At 34.4% G+C, this 22,886-nt stretch overlaps 1 protein-coding gene and 1 pseudogene across 1 annotated transcript in view; both read left to right on the forward strand.

Annotated features, from left to right (window-relative positions):
• Positions 1-537: 537 nt before the first annotated feature.
• Positions 538-22,886, forward strand: part of LOC145258038 (sodium- and chloride-dependent glycine transporter 1-like) — a 36,366-nt gene continuing 14,017 nt past the window's right edge. The window contains exons 1-3 of the mRNA XM_080115762.1: positions 538-677; positions 11,443-11,574; positions 20,013-20,144. Coding sequence (XP_079971888.1) covers positions 11,445-11,574; positions 20,013-20,144 — 262 coding nt within the window. The 5' untranslated portion in view covers positions 538-677; positions 11,443-11,444. The remainder of the gene's footprint in view (positions 678-11,442; positions 11,575-20,012; positions 20,145-22,886) is intronic.
• On the forward strand, positions 20,372-20,489 carry LOC145258367 (5S ribosomal RNA; annotated as a pseudogene).

Here is a 22,886-nt window from a genome sequence, read left to right on the forward strand (position 1 = left end):
GAAGTGGGCATCTCTGTCCCTCAAAGGAATTAACCCTCAAGTCAACCCCGTAACCGTGTTGTTATTCCACTGCAAATGTATTGTTGTTTACTCAAAATAATAGATTTCTGGTAAGATGTAAAACCGTAATAGTGAGTTCATTATATTTTGTCATCTTTACTTAATAAATACTGAAAAATTCATTCAAATTGGTTGATTTCTTGAATTTTGGTGAATTTTTAAGTGCAAGAAAGGCCCAAAATGCTGATACATTTTGAGCATCGACTATTCATTTTGCACGTACCTATAGGGTTTATTCATGCAAATAAATTAACGAAAACATTTTGATAATTCTTGCTACAAATTTCTTTATCTTTTAATTAAGTCCGTCAAAAAATTAAAGAAATCAATTCGACTCGGCGAATGCGTGCGGGGTCTTTGTAAACCAATAAAAACAAAAATTTGAAGTCACTTGAAGGTGGAGGAAAAAGATGGAAGTGTGAGAGAGAGGAAGAGGAGGAGGAGGAGGAGGAGGGAGGTGAACGCATGAGAGGGGAAGCTAAGGCAGTATGTTCATATGCGCGTGAGACTAACGAAGAGAGAGGGAAAACAAGAAGGAGAAAGTGATATAGAGTGAACAACTACCTTTTTCGCCTCTTTGAAAACTTGTGACTCGTCGGTATTACCTTTCTTTCTAGGTAAGATATATTTATTTCATATAACCCCCGTCTCCTGAAAATTAGTGAATATATTTTTAAAATGCTATTCGTAATTTATCCTTGTCATTTGATTCTCCCTGAATAGAATCAAGTACAAAAAAAAAAAATAGTCGTAATCAGTTACAAAAAATGAAAAAAAAAAAAAAAAGGGAGAAACAAATTATAAACAGCAAGAAGATATGAGGTCAGATTTGGAATGACAAGAAAATAAAATTGAACATAAAATAATACATTTAAAGAAACAACGATTTGCTGACATAAACACAACACTTGCAATCTATAAACACGCTAAGTGTCAAAGGTAAAAAAACAAAAAACAAACAAACAAACAAACAAGAAAGGAACCCCCAGAGCAACACACGCACAAAGCTCTCAAAGTCTCAAGGAAAATATGAACTATATATATATATATATATATATATATATATATATATATATATATATATATATATATATAACCATTACGGACGGTACAACTGATTGTAATTAATACATTGTACATACAACACATACACAAACACAATCGCACATACGCACATAAACAGACAAACCTACACACACGCAAACACACGCACAAACATATACACACAGAAATACATACACACACAACCCCATACACACCAAAAAGCATACACAAACGCCTACACAATCATATACACACATATACACACGCACAAACGCACACATACACAAACACACACGCAAAATCACACGCAAACACACGCACGCAAACACACACATTCACACACTGGCAGACACATACACACGTAAATACACACATACACAAACACAAACACATACACACACATGCACATATACACACACATGTACATACCCACAAACACCCACAAACACACCGCACCAACTTATTAATTTACTCATGCAGACAGAAATGTTTTAGAAAACAAATATAATCTAAACACACTTGAAAAACGTATACAATTATGCTTAGTTTCTTAAGAAAGAATTTACTTGCTGGAAAAAGTGACGCCATTTTATATTTCCGATCAAATGAATAGATTGTGAAACTCCATCTTAAGGGATTGTTAAAATATTTGAAGTCTCCATTTAATGCTTAAAAAGTTAGTTTATGGAAAAAAAGGATTCATAAATATTAGTTGTTTGCTGTAAGATGAATAGGTAATTGTAATACTTTCTTTTTTAAATATCGCAATTCATGATACATCATTCCTATAATGCGAAGTCATCACTAAACTATCCTACTAAATATAATGAGATGGTGAAAATGTAGGCAACCTTCCCATAATAAGACAAAAATGAAATATTTGCCCAGACTAAATTGCCATATACTAAACCGTACTGAAGCGACACACACTCTCTCTGGGCTGGTTGAACCGGCTTCCTTCGAAGGAGAAAGTTTTCACAAGTGGTTCCCAGTCGCATGTATATCCCCGTCAGGGATGGTGACAACGTTTTTTTTTTTCAGCTTTTACAGGGAGATGACGATGTCCTCCTACATACAGTACCTGGATTTCCCAAATGGTCACCTATCTGGTACTGACTAAGTTGAACGTTGCTTAACTTCGGAGATCTAACGAGAACCGGTGGTCAACGCAATTATGCCGTAAACGAATGTGACATTATATGTTTTATAGGGATGGGGTCATATTTAAGATGACGCGGAGTTCATATTAACGATGAGACTGGCAAGACTTTTATAACAGTGAGAGAGATGATGATAATTCATTATTGAAGGGATGTGTTATATTATTCTTTTACATCATTACATATGATGAAGGAGGGGAGCACATTACTTAGAAAGTTTTTATACAAAGTTCATTATAGATGATGATAGACGAAACACATTTACATTTCACTTGTTGAATGACGACACGAAGACAACACATTACAAAAATTTGACCGGTCGAATGATTTGACGTCAGGAATTCACATTGGTTCTACATGGTTAAACTTCTACCCCTTCGCCTTTGAGGGGACTCTCCTCTGACCATGTCAGCTCTTTCCAACCGACTCTGTTGACTGTTCGAATTTTACTGTCCGACTGCCTGATCCGACTAATACTATCTCCAATATTGAGAATCTCCTTTTTGCTATGACGTCAGGTGTGATTCCAAAACGTGACCAACTCACGTGGCTAAGCATACGTTTGTCTAAAACACACTTCTGCAAACAAAGAATTCTCAACTAACCTATATTTTAACCTAACCTATTTTTTACGATATATTTTTAATTTGCATTGTTCATTCTTTTTAGCTGACATTTTTAATTAAGTTTTCATAAAAGAACGAACAATCAAATTCTTTTTACAATACAAACAATATCTATTTCCAATAGAATTTAACAATAGGTAAATTCTAACATTCCAATTTCTAAACCTATTTCTGAACCTTGCTTACAAGGTTCGAGTCTCGGCTTATCTTAATCTCATTTTCCACTTATCTAATGTTCTTTTTATTTACATGAAAAGGGGGCAGCCCTTTCCTCGTAACATCCCAAATTCTTCCCATTTTTCAAAAAATGTACGCTTTTTTAAATTCTAGTACATTTTTCCCTATATCTATACAACCACTTGGCTAAGAAAGATCAAACGCCATAAAAAAACTCCTTTAGTCAGTCCTTTTCCAACTGACTTAATTATTTTCTTTAGATTAGAATCTGTCTCTGATATTCCTGGCATTTCCTTTTTGATTGTAGGGTATACCTCCTATGATTCACATCAGCTGCTTCATCCAGTCATCCTTATGTCGTAAACCGAGGCTTCATTTTGCCACTCTCGAAATCGACGACTTCTTTCGTCCAAAAGTGTCCTGATCCTTTCTTTCACCTGGGTGTTCTGACTCATTTTGTAACTATCTTATCTTTTGGAACATACACCAAAGCTCATTTACTGTAATCTTTGTGGTTGGCTTCTTCTTATTAAGATATACCTTTTCATCACACTGATTCGCTCGGATTTTCTTGCTTGGACTCTTGGAACTCCGATAAAGACTTAGAAAACATCGCCCTTAACTAAATAACCCCTAATCCCTTGTGCCAAACTTCCTATTTGCCCACTGATTTCTAACTATGGCTCGGATTTCTGTGATTTTTCTCTTTTTCTCATCAGAGTGTCCAAGATTCCAGCAGAGATATCCCGCATTAATACATCTCTAAAAATATAAGGTTATATATTTCTTTCTTCGTACTTACAGTATATTTTACTTTTCTCTCCCTCCTTAATGCTATATGTGATTTGCCCGTGGTACTTACTCTTATAGTCCTTTTGGTACCCTTAGGAATTCACGTATCCTTCACCGCCTGCCTTTTTAATTTATTCAGCCAAGACTTATAATTCTGCTTGGTGCCGTCACTTGCAGCATACTTTATAGGCACCCAATTCCACAGAATCCATGTATATTTTCCTAACAGGCGCATCTCTAATGCTATTTCCTGGCATGTTACACTTCTGCGAAAAATGTCTGTGGACATCAAAAAAATAACAAAAAGCAAAAATCAAAAAATCAAAAAGAAACATTCTCACTTTTGGCTTATCATATCGGAAAAGCTCCCAAAATACCCGTTTACGTAATTTTCTAGTATCCCCTCTCTAAAATTCTAACTTATTTCTAGACCAACTATTTGTCTCAATTAACGTCTCATTTTTATTTTCCTATGACTTGTTTCTTTCTAGTTTAATTTATCTACCTAATTATGACTTAAAAGTACAATAACATTATACACACATTTAAGACAATTTACAATATTTGTTAAACATTATAAAAACATTTTAAAAAATACATTACTACATTTAACTATGATTTATACAAAACTATGATCAACAGTTATAACTTTTTTCAACAAAAGAATTATTTTTGTACAACAGCAATTCAAAAAACTGTCCCTTTTTTCCAAACCAAAAAACCAAACCAAAAAACAAAAAAACAAAAAAAAAAAACACATGGAAAGCTTAAAAGTTCACTATACTCAGAAAAATGTTTTTCATCTCTCTGCAGCTTATTTTTTACAATAAAAGTACTTCATTCGCAACAATAACAAACACGATAGTAAAAGTATATTTTTATTTACATGGAAAGGGGATAGCCTTTCCTTATAACATTAGGATTTGCCGTCGCCTGGGGACTTTTGTGGCTAAATGAGGGGGGAAAATGCTGAACTTAGTCATTTTTTATGCATCGTTCACTGTGCACTCATGGGGGACCATGCATGCTTCACTTGTTTTAAATAAATGAAGAAATTACGGTTAAAATATGTTTGAAATAATGTAAAAGATAATTAAATAGATACAGACAAAGAAACAAAAGAAAAATAGTATTAGATTTACTTTCATACAAAACAATCGGATAGAGTTTTAGTTAGCTTCAGTTTTGGTCATAAAAGGCTACATATCATGGTGGTCGCTCTGGCCTCCCCGAATTTTGTGATGCGGGGATACCAATGTATTTAGGATGGCATGGGTTGCTGATTTAGGGGTCACTCAGTAAGAAGGGCTTTTTCTTCTTTCTTCAGGGCGCTGTTGATTTTTGTTCGTTTTTTTTCAAGTATTAATGCTTAGAATTAAACACTCGTTTCAAACTGTTATATATAAATATATTAAAAAAGCAAAAACTAAGGTCCAAGGTGCAAGCAGGAAGCTGAGAAAGAGTTTTAGTCAAATACAAATTATAGATTGGGAAAAAATTGAAAGTGATGTTTACCGGTCATAACTAGTTTGGAATAAGTGCGTTTTTTTTTTCACCTACGAGGAATGACCACGATGAAGTGACGGTTGGAAGGATTACGAATTCATTTATTTCAATCAGTCTAATTCATACTAAAAGTAGTCCTTTATAAATATATGCATATAGACATATATAGACATTTATAGTTATCTAAATATATATAAATACCAAACGTAAAGAAATTTGGATCTACTGCATGGTGGAAAGGGTTTTGTAAATAAAGTTTTTTTCTTATTATTATTTACAGCGGGTATTTAAATGATGCTATATGATTATTGACTCTTTCTTTTAATCGGCAAACTGTGGGCCCAATATATGTTTTGGTTCTGTTCTTATCAATTACTTCACATTTATGTATTATATTAGAAATGAGACATTTACCTTCCAAAGGACATTGGTCAATATTTATACAGTTACAAAGTGATTAAACTTCAGTATTTTGATTTGTTTAGTAACTACCTTTCTTAATCTCCTTATCTATTTTTGCACTGTTAGAACTTATTAAAGATTTCACTAAATTAGTAGTTGTAGAGAAAGATAACTTTACAGTATTACAGTTTCCAATTTTCCTAAGTTGGTCCCTTTTGGAAAGTTTTTATCTATTATTTGATAAAATTCCTTCCGTAAATTATTTTGTATGTGTGCTCTATAAGGGGGATTTAACCATATCTATAACCAATAAATATCTACGTCTATTTTTCATTCTTATTTCCAGTATTATTTTGTATGATTCTCATATTCTTTTTGTCTAAGTTATTATTATTAGTGATATTGTTTCTATAATTTATACGACTAGATTTACCATATTGTATGATTACACATTGGATGGTTTCGGTGCTTACTTTTCCCCTCCATTAATTCATTAAGTTCAGATTAATATATTTCATTTCACCTCTATATCCTGATCTAACTAATGCTTCATTATAGTATTTTTCTTGCTATTAAATATTTGTTCATTATAAGATAATCCGGATATTCTTGTTAGATATGCTAGGTATAATACCTTTCTTGACTAAAATTGGATTGTTTGATCTATACTCAATATATATATATATATATATATATATATATATATATATATATATATATATATATATATATATATACCTTATTAATATTAGTAAATTAACAAACAATTTTACCGTATGAGGAAAAAATGTAGATTTAGTTTCGTATTTTCAACCGACTTACGCACTTTATAAATATAACCCTAGTTAACAAATTACAGACTATAAATATTGAATAAATATAGTAGTAGTAGTAGTAGTAGTAGTAGTAGTAGTAATAATAATAATAATAATAATAATAATAATAATAATAATAGTAAGTAATTCCTTTGTAGAATTAAAAGGTTTTCAAAACATTTCAATTCATACGGTGAATAAAACCTGTCTAATACAATATAAACAAAGATGGCTGCCGAAACAAACACATGATGTTCAGTCTTATATAAACTTTTTCTTCTTGCAACGTGATATTGTCATGCATTTTTTTTATCTAAGCAAAGGATTTCTAATTTTTTTGAAGAGTATATGCACGAAAAGAGACGTTATTGAAATGATAATAATAATAATAATAATAATAATAATAATAATAATAATAATAATAATAATAATAATAATAATAATAATAACGTTTGTTTCTGCATAACGAAACGGATCTGTATAAAATGTACCGAAATTTTAACATTCTGTGGGGAGCTGTTTTGCATGAAAAATAAATATTTGGACTTTGGAACTAACTATACGATTATATATATATATATATATATATATATATATATATATATATATATATATATATATATATATATATATGTTTTTAACTAAAAAATCCGGTAGAGTTCGTATACCAATTAAACCAGAGTCAATATTAATTAACGCATTTAATTAAGCTCAACGATTATTAATAAGTGAGCATATATATTATAATACCACAATAACCAAGGCATGTTTTATTATAAGATGTATTTCTTTATTGTTACAATCGTTTCATAACCATGTGTACAAACTTCAACATTATCTCGTTAAAAGATATTCCAAAATTGCTAATCTTCAGACACAAAATATACCAGTATGACATATATAAAAGCATACACAATTTTTTATTTACTAATACAATCATTCTGAAGATTCTATTGCTGATTGCTCGCTAGGTTAGAATGCTGTGATGGCATCGTCCTTACGAGTATAAAATTCCTACTTTTGAGTCGTCGCTTTGGGTTATACATGGTTGTGATAACCACACCCCTTGTTTGGTACGAGGTAGATTCAATTCACTGTCGGATTTAACCGTGGTTTGCTTTATCTATGTCAGTTAATCGGCTTTCTCGAGTGTGTGGCATGTTTGCTCAGTTGGTAGAGTGCTAGCCTCGCATGCAAGAGGCTCGGGTTTCAAATCTAGATTTCGAATGTGTCTAACTGATGAGCCCTAAATGAGGGTGAAAATAGAGTCTTAGACTTCCTGTTTGCTGGCTGTCATGGCTCTTGTAGGCTGCGACGTTGTTTGGCAGTGGAAATAATTATATATTCTCTCACATTCTAAAGATTATATATATATATATATATATATATATATATATATATATATATATAATTTGAGGTTGCTATTTTTAAAAGGTAGGATAACCAGTGAAATATGACGAGGTTAATGCAAGAGTGCTCAATACAAAGTAGAGCAAATTACATTTATGCAACAAATTACTGCTTATTGAATGCAAATTGAATATATATATATAATAAAAATTACAATTAAATTTACCAAAACGATCCAAGATAGTAAAACTAAAGTATATTATAAATATTAAAGAATTAATATTTATAAAGTTATCTAAGTCAGATGTAAAAGCTCAATAAAACCAAATAGGAGATAGAGCTTATAATGCGAGCAAACAGTTAATAAAACATGTTAAAACACTTTGAAAAAGAGTTAAAACATATTAAATCTGAAAAGGAAACACTTGATAAGTGGATAGTCCTTAATCCGCGGAGTTTCGAGGAAATTCTTTCCTTCTCATCAGAGGGTAGGAGTTAGCAAAATGCGAGATCGGGTTTTGCATATAAAAGTATTTGATGAAACAACAAGTAAGTCAAAGATCTTACTTGATAACAAAAAAGTGAAGAAGAGGGAACATGGTGACGAAAAAGATGATTACACGTGAATGGATAGTATGATAAAAGATAAATAATCCAATGACGATAAAATCCAAAAATATAACTTCAAGAAAGTTAATTGAATTTCCATTTGCACAAGTAAAATCCAAGGAAATCCTGTAATTGGAAGATGGTCCAAAATAATCCAAAGGCCGGAATCCATGGAATAATTCACAAATATGTACAAGAGAGAAAGGGAAAAGTTCCAATAATATTAATAAACGAAAAATAAGATATGCTTTTCAAACTGCTTCAAATACATAAATATAAATAAGACAGATCAGGGAAGAAGAAGAGGAAAAAATTAAATGGTGATAGAATAAATATAAAATAGAAAAACAAATGTCAAAATATCCCAGACAGGAAATGTTAAAAGGCGCGAAAAATAATATAGGTCAACTGAAATGTATAGGTTATTACTTAAGAAAATGTCAGCAAGAGTTGTTAAAAGACACTAAATGGAAAATAACTAACTAACTAAATAAATAAAATAATTAATAAATAGAAAATAAATAATATATAAACAATGAATGAATAAATAAAAAATAAAATATAAAATAAAAAATAAAAATTATTTTAAGGGGAGATGATGGCTGGTATCTGCAAATTCAGGAAAAAGCAAGAAAGTAAGTAAGTAAATGCATACAGTAAAATATAAGTAAATATGCATACAAGATATGAAAGTGTGGGTAGATTGATATATAAGATAGATAGGAATATTTAAAGACTGAAACAGAAATTGCTGATAAAAAACCGGCCAAGCAAAGGAGAAATAAAGAATTAAAATAAAGGATTATTAGATTATAAAGTATTGAGAAAGTATGTAGAAAAAACGATAAAGTTAAAGAAAAAATTATATATCTATCTAAAAGGTAAAAGTAATAACTATGTAATTTCAAAATTGCCATAATTAAATTTGGACTTATGTTTACATACAGAGATCAGTTCATTTTTAGAATTTATTATATTGTTACTTTGAGGGGAAGTAATTATAGTTCTAGCTTCGGTTGTGCAGAGGCGACATAACTTAGAGCCTGGAGTATAAGACTTAACTTTTTTATGATGGTCCATTTAATTGAGAAGGGGGTATTATTAAAGTTAAGTTTTTAATTAAAGTGGTTAGAGAAGTTCCTTGGTTATTATTAGAATTATGGTTTGATATTCTTTTCTTAATTAATGTTGAAGTAGCGCCGATATATGTATGTACTTTATTAAAAGCTCGAGGTCTGGTATTAATATTAATTTGCTGATTTGTATTAGTTAAATGGTTTGAATTTTGTTCATAGTGTTTATTTATTATTTATTTTCTATTTATTAATTATTTTATTTATTTATTTAGTTATTTATTTTCCATTTAGTATCTTTTAACAACTCTTGCTGGCATTTTCTTAAGTAATAACCTGTACATTTCAGTTGACCTATATTATTTTGCCCTATATATTTTTCGCGCCTTTTAACATTTCCTGTCTGGGATATTTTGACATTTGTTTTTCTATTTTATATTTAATTCCATCACTATTTAATTTTTTTCCTCTTCTTCTTCCCTGATCTTTCTTATTTATATTTATGTATTGGCAGCAGTTTGAAAAGCATATCTTATTTTTCGTGTGAAATTTCGTAAAAATTGACCCAGCCATAGGGAACGAACTTACACACAAACACGCAGACAGACATTTCGTTTTTTATATATATAAACTTATTTCCAGTTAACGAAAAAAAAACATTAAGAAATTTACATGCAGGGTTTGAACCTACAGACCACGCCAGGAAGTAAAACAAAAAAATAAAAAAAAAGAAAAGAAAAAAAAGAAACACGCTACCAACTTATCCGCAGTAGAATTTTGTTCTATCATTGTTGCTATGCGACAAGATGGAAAAAATGGCTTTACCGATGGTGGATGAATTAAAATAAGTGTTCCTATTTACAATGTCTCCTTACGCGATAGAATTAGACACTAAGGTCGTTGTTTAATGTGGAGAAAAGGAACCAAAAATAAAAATTGTCTCAGTCGTGAAGGATTCCTCCTCCACTGACAGAGAGCAAGAAATTAAGTGCAACATCTGAAGAACAGATAGTACATTTTGATCTTGACCCGAAGGCCAAGGATTAGGAAAACCAACTATGAATTAAAATAACTGTTTCGATTATCGATTATCGGTAATTATCGGGAATTTTCTGAGACAAAACTAAACTAAGATCACTCTCAGACTTATACACTAAAGTTCTGTAAAATTTAAAGAAAATCTGTTCAGGCGTTTCGGGGTATATAAGGAACGAACTCTCTCACATACAGAGACAAAGTTGCATTTATATAGTTGTAGAGATAGAGATCCAAATCCTTATTATTAATATTTTATTCACTTATTTCTCACCATATTTTATGGATAAACGATTTCTTTTTAATGTTAGAGAGGAATCTATCTCCAATCGTACGCTTATTTATTTAGAATAGAACAAAACTTTATTTAAGGTATTCAAAATTTTCATCCATGCAAGGGATGGGGCGTAGAAATACCTGGTGTAGAAATCAGGCGCATAGTTACCCCTTTTGGCGAGAAGGGTCCGTAGATCTTGTCAGAAAACTCTGATATTAAAACTGGAGGAGGGAGGCCTCCTCAATCATGGTTGACAAGCTTTCGGATTCCGATACAAATTCCGATAACCCCAAAAGTTCTGATTCATCCGATTTCCAACTTTGATTTCGATTAATAGTCCCAACACTAATATGCGTGCGTGTGTGTGTGTGTGTGTGTGTGTGTGTGAGTTCAGATGACAAATTAATAAGATTGGACATGCTTTATTTCAGGTTTTATAATCAGACACAATATTCACATTTGTAAGATAAACCACGGTAAATACTTTACTTTTATTATTTTTTTGTTTTCTTGCAGTCATGGCTAAGGGAAATGTTCAACGAGAAAAATGGAGCAACTGGCTGGATTTTTTCTTTTCTCTCCTTGGTTATATGGTCGGCTTGGGTAATATCTGGCGATTTCCATACCTCTGCTACAAGAATGGAGGAGGTAAGTTCGTTTTTTTTTTTTTTTTTGTTAATTTAAAAAAAAATTCTTTTTACTTATTTAGAAACAATATCAAAATATGCTTTCAGTTGCTGTATGAAAGAAATTATTGGAAATTTATTAAACAAACAAAATTGAAAAAGGAAATAAAGCCCCATTTTCATTTCCGGAGTGACGTCATTGAAGAGTTCGAATAAAGGGAGATATTTTATAATTGACTATTCGTATTATTAAGAGTTTATATGCTTCAAATTTGTATTAGGGAATGAATTATTGAACAATTGTTAAATAGTACACAAATTATTACTAGGGCTATGACAACAGCATATTCTTTTCATTGTTTTGACTCTCGAGTATATATCCGACACAGTAAGACACAATTAATCAACTGAAAACCACATCACTCTACATAAAAACATATAAGATGGATATACCTGCGAATCAAAACAAGGAAAAGAATATGCTGTTGTCATAGCCCTAATTATTACACATGCCGGATATTTTATAAAACGCAGCCGAATGAAATCAAGTCTTTAAACATGAGCCGAAGAAAAATCCTACAGTTCAGAAACCAACCCACATACAAAAATCCTACAGTTTAGAAACCAACCCACATACAACTAAGTACACAAAAGATTAAGAGAAATGGGATCACTTCAGAGGGAAAATCCTTTCGATCCCAATCGATTACCTATCATCTTCTCTGCGAATAAATATCCGAATATTCCATTAAAGTTCTCCTTTACGCCTTAAAGTAACTTGAGTTAGTAAAGAAATTGAGAACGTACTTTTCCTCTCCCTAAATTGACCATTAAAATATGTTTTAGCATATCTTTCTTGTGGTCTCTTGGTCTTATTGGATTCTAGGAAGAATTCGTCTAGTCTGGTGGAGTATCCAGCTTCGTGCTGTTACTTGAGGTAACATCACTTGGGGAAGATGCATCATTCCTTGTAAAAACCAGTGTCGTTAAATCTTATTTGAGCCGCGAATATTACGTTATTTTGAATATTTAGTCAGAGTTTATTTGTAGGGGGAAGCATTCCTATGTCAGGTTGTCAAGGGAGATCTTAGACATTTGACATTCGAGTGTCTAGTACGCATTCAAGTTTTGTTCATAAATGTGCTGTGTTATTTGTGTCGATTTAGCTGCATTTTAAACCCTTTTTTCATCCTTGGCTTTCCTCTCCCAGAACATAATTTGTTCTAAAGCCGAATGTTACTTGAACAACCCTTTTATTCTTCAATCCATCAATCAATCCATCAACACATCCATCCATCAATCCATCCATCAATCTATCCATCAATCTATCCATGAATCCCTCCTCCCATCTATCCATCATTTCATACATCAATCCATCCATCAATCCATCTATCCATCCATCCCTCCATTAACTCATCAATCTATCCATCAATCCATCCATCCATCAGTCCATCTATCTATCCATCCATCAATCCATCCATCCATCTATCCATCAATCCATCCATCCATTCATATACATCCATCCATAAATCCATCAATCAATCCATCCATCCATCAATCCATCAGTAAATCAATCAATAAATCAATCCATCCATCAATCCATCAATTAATCAATCCATCCATAAATCCATCAATCCATCAATCCATCTATCCACCAATCAATCCATCAATCCATTTATCAATCCATCCTTCTATCCATCAATCAATCCACCAATCCAGCTATCCATCCATCTATCAATCAATCAATCAATCAATCAATCCATCAATCCATCCATCAATCATTCCATCCATCCATCAATCAATCCATAAATCCATCAATGCATCCATTCATCCTCCATCAATCCATACCAATCAATCCATTCATCCATCGATCCATCCATCCATATCCATCCATATCCACCATTCATATTCATCGATCCATTCACCCCTCCATCCTATACATCCATACATACTCATTCATTCATATCCACACATACATCAATCCATCCATCCATCAATCCATCTATTCATATCCATTCATATCCATTCATATCAATCACTCCATCAATACATCCATCAATCATCAATCCATCTATCAATACATCCATCCATCCATCCATCCATCCATCAATCAATCATCAATCCATCAATCCGTCCATCAATCCATCAATCAATCCATCATCCATTCATCAATCTATCAATCAATCCATACATCAATCCATACATCAATCAATCCATCAATCCATCCATCAATCCATCAATCCATCCATCAATCTATCAATCAATCCATCAAGCAATATCTATCAACCCATTAATCAATCAATCCATCAATCCATCCATCGATATCCATCCATATCAACCATTCATATTATCCATCCATCCATACATTAATTCATATTCATCCATCAATCCATCAATCAATCCATCAATCTATCAATACAGTCATTCATCATCCATCAATCAATATCAATCCATCCATCCATCCATATCCATCCATATCCACCATCTATATTCATCGCTCCATTCATCCGTCCATCCTATACATCCATAAATATTCATCCATTAATATCCATACATCCATCAATGGATCCATCCGTCAACGCATCCATACCTATCCATTCATATCCATTCATATCAATCAATCCATCAATACATCCATGAATACATCAATCCATCCATCCGTCCATCAATCCATCAATCCATCCATGAAACCATCAATCCATCAATCGATCCATCAATCAATCGATCGATCGATCCATCCATCCATCATTCCATCCATCAATACACCCATCCATCAATCCATCCATCCATCAATCCATATCCATATATAAATACATCCATCCATCAATCAATCCATCCATCCATCCATCAATCAATCCATCCATCCATCCATCCATCCATAAATCAATCCATCAATCCATTAATCAATCGATCCATCTATATCCATTCATATCCATCATGCATATTATCCATCCATCCATCCATATTCATGCATCCATGGATCAATCCACCAATTCATATGCATCCATCTATTACTATTAATCTATCAATCCATCCATCCATATCCATCAATCCATCTATCCATACATACATCAATCCATCAATCAATCCATCCACCCATCCGTCTATCAATCCATCCATACATCAATCAATCTATCCATCAATCAATCCATCAACCAATCCATCAATCAATCTATCAATCCATCCATCAATCAACACATCAATCCATCTATCAATCTGTCTATCAATCCATCAATCCATCTATCAATCCATCCATACATCCATAAATCCATATTCATCAATCAATCAATCAATCTATCAATACATCGATCCATCCATATCCATCATTCGTAATATCCATCCATCCATCCATATATCAATCCATCAATCAATCAATCCATCCATCAATCTATCCACCAATCCATCCATTAATTCATCCATCCGTTAATCCATCCATCAATCCATAAAATTGATCAATCAATCCATCAATCCATTAATATTCATGCATCCATCCATCAGTTCATATTCATCCATCCATCCATCCATCCATCCATCCATCCATATCCATCCATATCCTCCATTAATAGTATCCATCCATCCATTCATATTCATCCATCAATCAACCAATCCATCGATCCATCAATCCATCTATCAATCTATCTATCTATCCATCAACCCATCCATTAATCCATCAATCCATATGTATCAATCCATCCATCCAGCCAGCCATCCACTTATATCCATTCATGTTAAATATTCATATTATCCATCCATACATCCCTTCATATTAATCCATCCACCCATCTATCAATCCATGCATCCATTCATATTCATGCATACATATATCTATATCCATCAATCCATCTATCCATCAATCCATCAATCCACCCATCAATCCGTCTATCAATCCATTCATCAATCAATCAATCCATATCCATCAATCAATCTATCAATCCATCCATCCATCGATCCATACATCAATCCATCAAATATTCATACATCCTTCCATCCATTCATATTCGTCCATCCATATATCAATCCGTCAATCAATCAATCCATCCATCCATCCATCAATCTATCCATCAATCCGTCCATTAATTAATCCATCCACCCCTTCATCTATGGCTCAATCTATCAATCCATAAATCCATCAATCCATCCATAAATCCATTCATATTCATACATCAATCCATCCTCTAATATTCATCCACCGATCCATCCATCTATCAATCCCTCAATATATCCATCCGTCCATCAACCCATCCATCAATCCATCAATCTATTTATCCAACCATCCATCAATCGAACCATCAGTCCATCAATTTATCAATCCATCCATCTATCCATCAATTCATATTCATCAATCCATCCATCTATTCATCAATCCATCGAGCCCTCCATATCCATCCATATCCACCATTCATATTATCCATCCGTCCATTCATATTCATCCATTTATCAATCCAGTCATCGATCACTCATCCATCTATCAATCCATCTATCCATCCATCCATCCATCCATTAATCCATATCCATCAATCCATCCATCCATCCATCCATCCATTCCTATCGATCCATGTCAATCATTATCCAACCATCCATCCCTTATTTTCATCAATCCATCCAGCAATCCATCCACCATTTATATTCATGCATCCATCCATTCATTCATCTATCCATCCATGATCAATCCATCCATCCATTCATATTCTTGCATCCATCCATCTATCCATACATCCATATCCATCAATCAATCTATCCATCCCTCCATCAATCAATTCATCAATCGATCCATCCATCAAATCATCCATCCATCAATCTATCCATCAATCCATCCCGCTATAAATGCATCAATCAATCCATCAATCAATCCATATCAATCAATCAATCAATCCATCAATCCATCCATCCATATCTAACATTCATATTTATCCATCGATCCATCCATTCATATTCATCCATCCATCCATCCATATTAATCGATCCATTCATTCATTAATCCTATCCATCCATTAATATCTATCCATTCATATCCATCAATACATCAATCTATCATTCCAACCATTCATATTTATTCATATCCATTCATATCAGTTCATATCCATCCATGAATCCATCTATCAATCCATCAATCTATCCATCAATCCGTTCATCCATCAATCAATCCATCAATCAATCCATCAATCAATCCATCAATCCCTCAATTAATCCATCCATACATTAATCCATCTATCAATCAATTCATCAATCAATCCATCAATCCATCCATCAATCCCTTAATCTATCCATAAATCCATCCATCCATCAACCCATCCATCAATCCATACATGAATCCATCCATCAATCCATCCATCAATCCATCAATCCATTCATCCAACAATCCATCAATCGAACCATCAGTCCATCAATTTAATAATCCATCCATCTATCCATTTATTCATATTCATCAATCCATCTATCTATTCATCAATCTATCGAGCCCTCCATATCCATCCATATCCACCATTCATATTATCCATCCATCGAATCATATTCATCCATTTATCAATCTATCCATCGATCCATCATCCATCTATCAATCCATCTATCCATCCATCCATCAATCCATATCCATGATCAATCCATCCATCCATTCATATTCATGCATGCATCCATCCATCCATCCATCCATATCCATCAATCAATCTATCCATCCCTCCATCACTCAATCACTCAATCCATCCATCCATCCATCCATCAAACCATCCATCCATCAATCTATCCACCAATCCATCCCGCTATCAATGGATCAATCAATCCATATCAATCAATCAATCCATCCATCACTCAATCCATCCATATCTACCATTCATATTTATCCATCGATCCATCCATTCATATTCATCCATCTATCCATCCATATTAATCGATCCATTCATTCATAAATCTTATCCATCCATTAATATCTATCCATTCATATCCATCAATACATCAATCCATCATTCCAACCATTCATATTTATTACATATCCATTCATATCAGTTTATATCCATCCATGAATCAATCTATCCACCAATCCATCAATCAATATCCATCCATATACACTATTCCTATTATCCATCGCTCCATCCCTCCATATTCATCCATCATCCATTCATCAATCCATCCATTCATCAATCCATCAATCCATCAATACATCCATCCATCCATCCATCAATCAATCCATCAATCCATCCATCTATCACTCAATCCATCTATCAATCAATCCATCCATCAATCCATCCATCCATATCCATCCATGTCCACCATTCATATTATCCATCCATCCATTAATATTCATATATCCATCCATCCATCAATCCATCCATCCATTCATATTCATGCAGCCATCCATTAATTCATATCCATCCATTCGTTCATCCATCTATCAATCCATCACTCAATCCATCCATCCATCCATCCATCCATCCATGAACCCATCCATCAATCCATCAATCAATCCATCCATCTATCCGTTAATCAATCAATCAATCTATATCATTCCATATCAATAATTCATATTATCCATCCATCCATTCATAATCATCCATCAATCGATACAATCCACTTATTCATATTCATGCATCCATCCATCAATCCATTCATATTCATTCATCCATCATTCCATCAATCCATATACATCAATCCATCTATCCATCAATCCATCAATCCATTAATCCATCCGCCTATCAATCCATCCATACATCAATCCATCAATAATTTCATCAATCAATCCATCAATCAATCAATCAATCCTCCATCAATCCATCAATCAATCCATACATCAATCGATTCATCCATCCGTCTATAAATACATCAATCCATCCATCAATCCATCCATACATCCGTACAGCCATCAATCCATATCCATCAATCAATGCATCCATCCATCAGTCAACCGATACATCCATATCCATCATTCATAATATGCATCCATCCATTTATGTTCATCCCTCCATCAATCCATCCATCAATCCATCCATCCATTCATATTCATGCATCCATCAATCTATCAATCTATCCATCCATCAATCCATCTATCAATCCATCCATTAATTCATCCATCCATCCCTTAGTCCATCCATCAATCCATCACTCTATCAATCCATCCATCAATCCATTCATATTCATTCATCCACCCATCAGTTCATATTCATCAATCTATCTATCTATCAATCCATCAATCTATCCATCCATCAATCAATCCATCAATACATCAATCCATTCATCCAACCATCCATCAATCGATCCATCAATACATCAATCTATCAATCAATCCATCCATCAATTCATATCCATCAATCCATCCATCTATTCATCAATCCATCCAGCCATCCATATCAATCACTATCCACCATTCATATTATCCATCCATCCATACATTCATATTCATCCATTTATCAATTCTTCCATCGATCAATCCATCTATCCATCCAGCCAGCCAGCCATCCATTCATATCCATCTATGTCAACCATTCCTATTATCCATCTATCTATCTCTTCATATTCATCCATCTATCCATCAATCCATCCATCCATTCATATTCATGCATGCATCCATCCATTCATATTCATCTATCCATTCATCCATCAATCCATCCATCCATTCATATTCATGCATCCTTCCATCCATATCTATCAATCCATTTATCCATCAGTCCATCAGTCCATGCATCCATCCGTCTATCAATCCCTCCGTACATCAATCCTTCAATCAATCCATCATTCAATCCATCCATCCATCCATCCATAAATCCATCCATCAATCCCTGTATCCATCCATCCATCACTCCACCCATACATCCATCAATCAATATCCATTAATCAATCTATCAACCCATCCATCCATCAATCCATGAATCCATCCATCAATCCCTCCATCCATCCATGTATCCATCCGTCGATCTATCCATCAATCCATCCATCACTCCATCAATCCATCCATCTATCCATCACTCCAACAATCAATCAATCCATCCATCCGACCATCAATGCATCCATCCATCCATCAATCCATCAATCCATTCATCCATCCATCTGTCAATCCTCCATAAATCCATTCATCAATACATCTATCCATCAATTTATCCATCAATCCATCAATCCATCAATTCATCCATAAATCCATCCATCCATCAATCCATATCCATTAATCCATCCATCAATCCATCCATCCATCCATATCCATCCATATCCACCATTCATATTTATTCATCCATCCATCAATTCATATTCATCCATCCATCCATCCATCCATCCATCCATCCATATTCATCCATCCATTCATCCATCTATCCTATCCATCCATTCATATCTATCCATTCATATCCATCCATCAATCAATCCATCTATCCATCCATCCATACCTATCCATTCGTATCCATCCATCCATCCATCCATCCATTCATGCATCCATCCGAATAATATTAAAAATGTTTATGCTTTGTTTCATTTCTTCAACAGGTGCCTTCTTGGTCCCTTATTTCACCTTTTTGTTCCTTGCTGCTGTTCCAGTGATGTTTATAGAGTTATCGTATTCACAGTATTGCAGTTTTGGAGCCGTTAAAGTTTGGGTTATGTGTCCTTTTTTTAAAGGTCAGTTTATAATTGTCATTTACCCTTTTTTGTAGCCCCGAAAAATTTAATTCTCAAAGAATCCGTTTCACCCAAGCTTGTTACAAAACAAAAAGTAATTATTTGAATGGAGAAGTGAGTGACGGATAGGAGGTCAGAAATTAACCCTTAGTTAACGGAGGTACGCAGAACCGCGTGAATCATAGAAGGAAGAAAAAATTCCTGCTTTCGGCTAATAGTACAAGCAGGCGTACAGCATAATCACGTTGACATATTGGTTCCCATTAAATCACCGAAGTTAAGCAACGTTGAACCTGGTCAGTACTAAAATGGGTGACTATTTGGGAATACCAGGTGCCGTATGCCCTCTTCGCTTATCTCGGCAAATTTTTCAGTCGTCCTGGACTTCTCCTTGCCACTGGACTCAAGCAGTGTCGATTCAGGAGATGTGTGGTTGGAAATTGCGCAACCCTTGCTTCACAATTACACCCGCAGCTACCCTGGACTCAACACACACAGATCACGATTATTGCTAAAAAAAAAAAAGATACAAATTAAATTAGTTTTCTTTTTAATGACGTCTAACATAACTGAGGTTCCGGAGGGCGTAGTCAATAATTTGTTTTGCTTGAGTTGTCGGAGAATTTCAGCATCCGATCCGTGGTCACTTATCGTATTGCTTCGGATATCGCTTTTATCTTATTTATTTGATTGCTCGCAACACAAAACAGCGAAAGATTGTGATACTATCAATGAAGTAACAAAGAAGAGAAAAGAATATAAAAAAAAGGAAATGGGTCTATCAGCAGAAAAATGGAGAGGAAGTTATTCATTAGGGTAAACAAAAAGGAAGCAAAAAATGGGATTGTTGGTCAAGGTGTGGTGGTGATCTCGGACAAAAGGACCGGACGATGAGTGATTTATAGTTATTTTACGGATCCGTGGTCACTTATCGTATTGCTTCGGATATCGATTTTATCTGATTAAGAAAGCAAAAAATGGGATTGTTGGTCAAGATGTGGTGGTTATAGTTATTTTACGGACAGTTCTAGGTGTTTGATGATAGATTTTGCAACAGTTAGAGTTGCGAGGGTTGACGGCAGTTAGTGTTGATGAGAGTTGCGAGTTGGACACAGTAAATCGAAGGTCAGAGCTTGAAGCAGATAGGGAAATGAATTGATCAACCGATGATAAAGAGGCCTCGGCAAATGGTAACTAAGATATGGATCATAGCGTGTAGAGGGTCGATGGTTCACACACACACACACACGTGCACGCACCGAGAGTGCAACTGTTATTTGCATAATATGTCGGAGTGTGTATTTTTTTATTTTAATTTTATATTTTTGAACCTGTACACGACCCCTCAACAACAGCTAATGTGAGAAATGACGACACGGCCAAAAGAGAAGAAAAATAAAAAAATAAAATGAAAAGAGAAAAAAAGACTGGCAGTGTCAAATCGTCCTTTGCGATAGTGATGATTTCTATTACACCCCCTCCTGATATCACTATCACATAAATAGCAGAGAGATGGTGATCGCCTTCGACGTATACTTCTACGTGGAATTGGAGGTGTCACTTCCTCGTTTCCATCTTCCTCATCATTACCGTCATTGCCACGGGTACGTTCCAGAATTTCCTCTTCTGGTTCCGTAAACAGCATTTCTGAGCTCATCCGAAGGGGCAGCAGAGGATCATGGTCATCCTGGAATTTTACGTTTTCTTCTACATTGTCATCCGAGGCAGAAAAGGCACAACAGAGGCGGATATCTTTCACATTACGTGGAACACCATCGACCAACATAGTCTGAGGACTTATTGTCTTTTCTACTCGTCCACTTGCCAAACCTTGTAAACCTTGTAGCGACGCAGTCAACCAGTGATAAACACATAATGAGTCAGTGTGGAGATGTACGGTCTTGGCGTGTCACTGCAATGCAAGATTAAGCCCTTACATCGTGGCATCAAGTTCCGCCAAATTGATATGCTGAGCATTATGTTTCAGACGAAGCCAGCACGCATCTTTTACGACATTACCCAATCGTTCCAACACTACATCTGTAGATGAACTCGCGTCAACCCATGCATTCAGTCCATGTCCGGATACATGCCACTCTCCTCGGACAGGGTCGTTTCTACATACTTTAGTCAACGTTTCAGCCATCATTTGCTGGAGAGAATCATCATCGACTGCGTCATCCCATCCTTTTGTGACCGCAGTTGCTACTCTTTGTAGTATTCCTGTTGCCACTTGGAGCCATCCACAGACAGGTAAATGCTCTGATCCCCGTCTGGCATCAATTCAAATGAATGACTCTCGTCTTGTGGAGGTTCCATGTTTTAACAAGCTTTTAGGTCTGTCTTTTACTCCTTATTTGAGATCGAATGTACATCAAATCTGTTGCCAAGTCTGCTTGAAAAATGGTGGGATCGTTACACCGCTCCAGTAGATATCTCACTGCTGATGCACTTCTCTATCTGTATAAGAGCCAAGTACATCCAATGATGGAGTACTGTTGCAGGAGCTGCTAGAAACATCTCATCCTGCCTTGAGAGAGTTCAAAATAGACTTCATTGCCAAGTGAGGGATGCCCTTTTCTCTTCCCTACAACCTCTTTCCCACAGAAGAGACGTTGCGAGCCTGTTTCTGCATTATCGTTATTTTCATGGCAAGTGCTCGTCTGAGCTCCAATCTATATCCCCTCTGACTTTCACCAAAGCACTCGTCTAGCTGAAACCTCTATCAATAATCTCCCTCAC

This window comes from Euprymna scolopes, chromosome 33 (assembly GCF_053919585.1).
Source record: "Euprymna scolopes isolate OS-2025 chromosome 33, ASM5391958v1, whole genome shotgun sequence".
NCBI lineage: Eukaryota > Metazoa > Mollusca > Cephalopoda > Sepiida > Sepiolidae > Euprymna > Euprymna scolopes.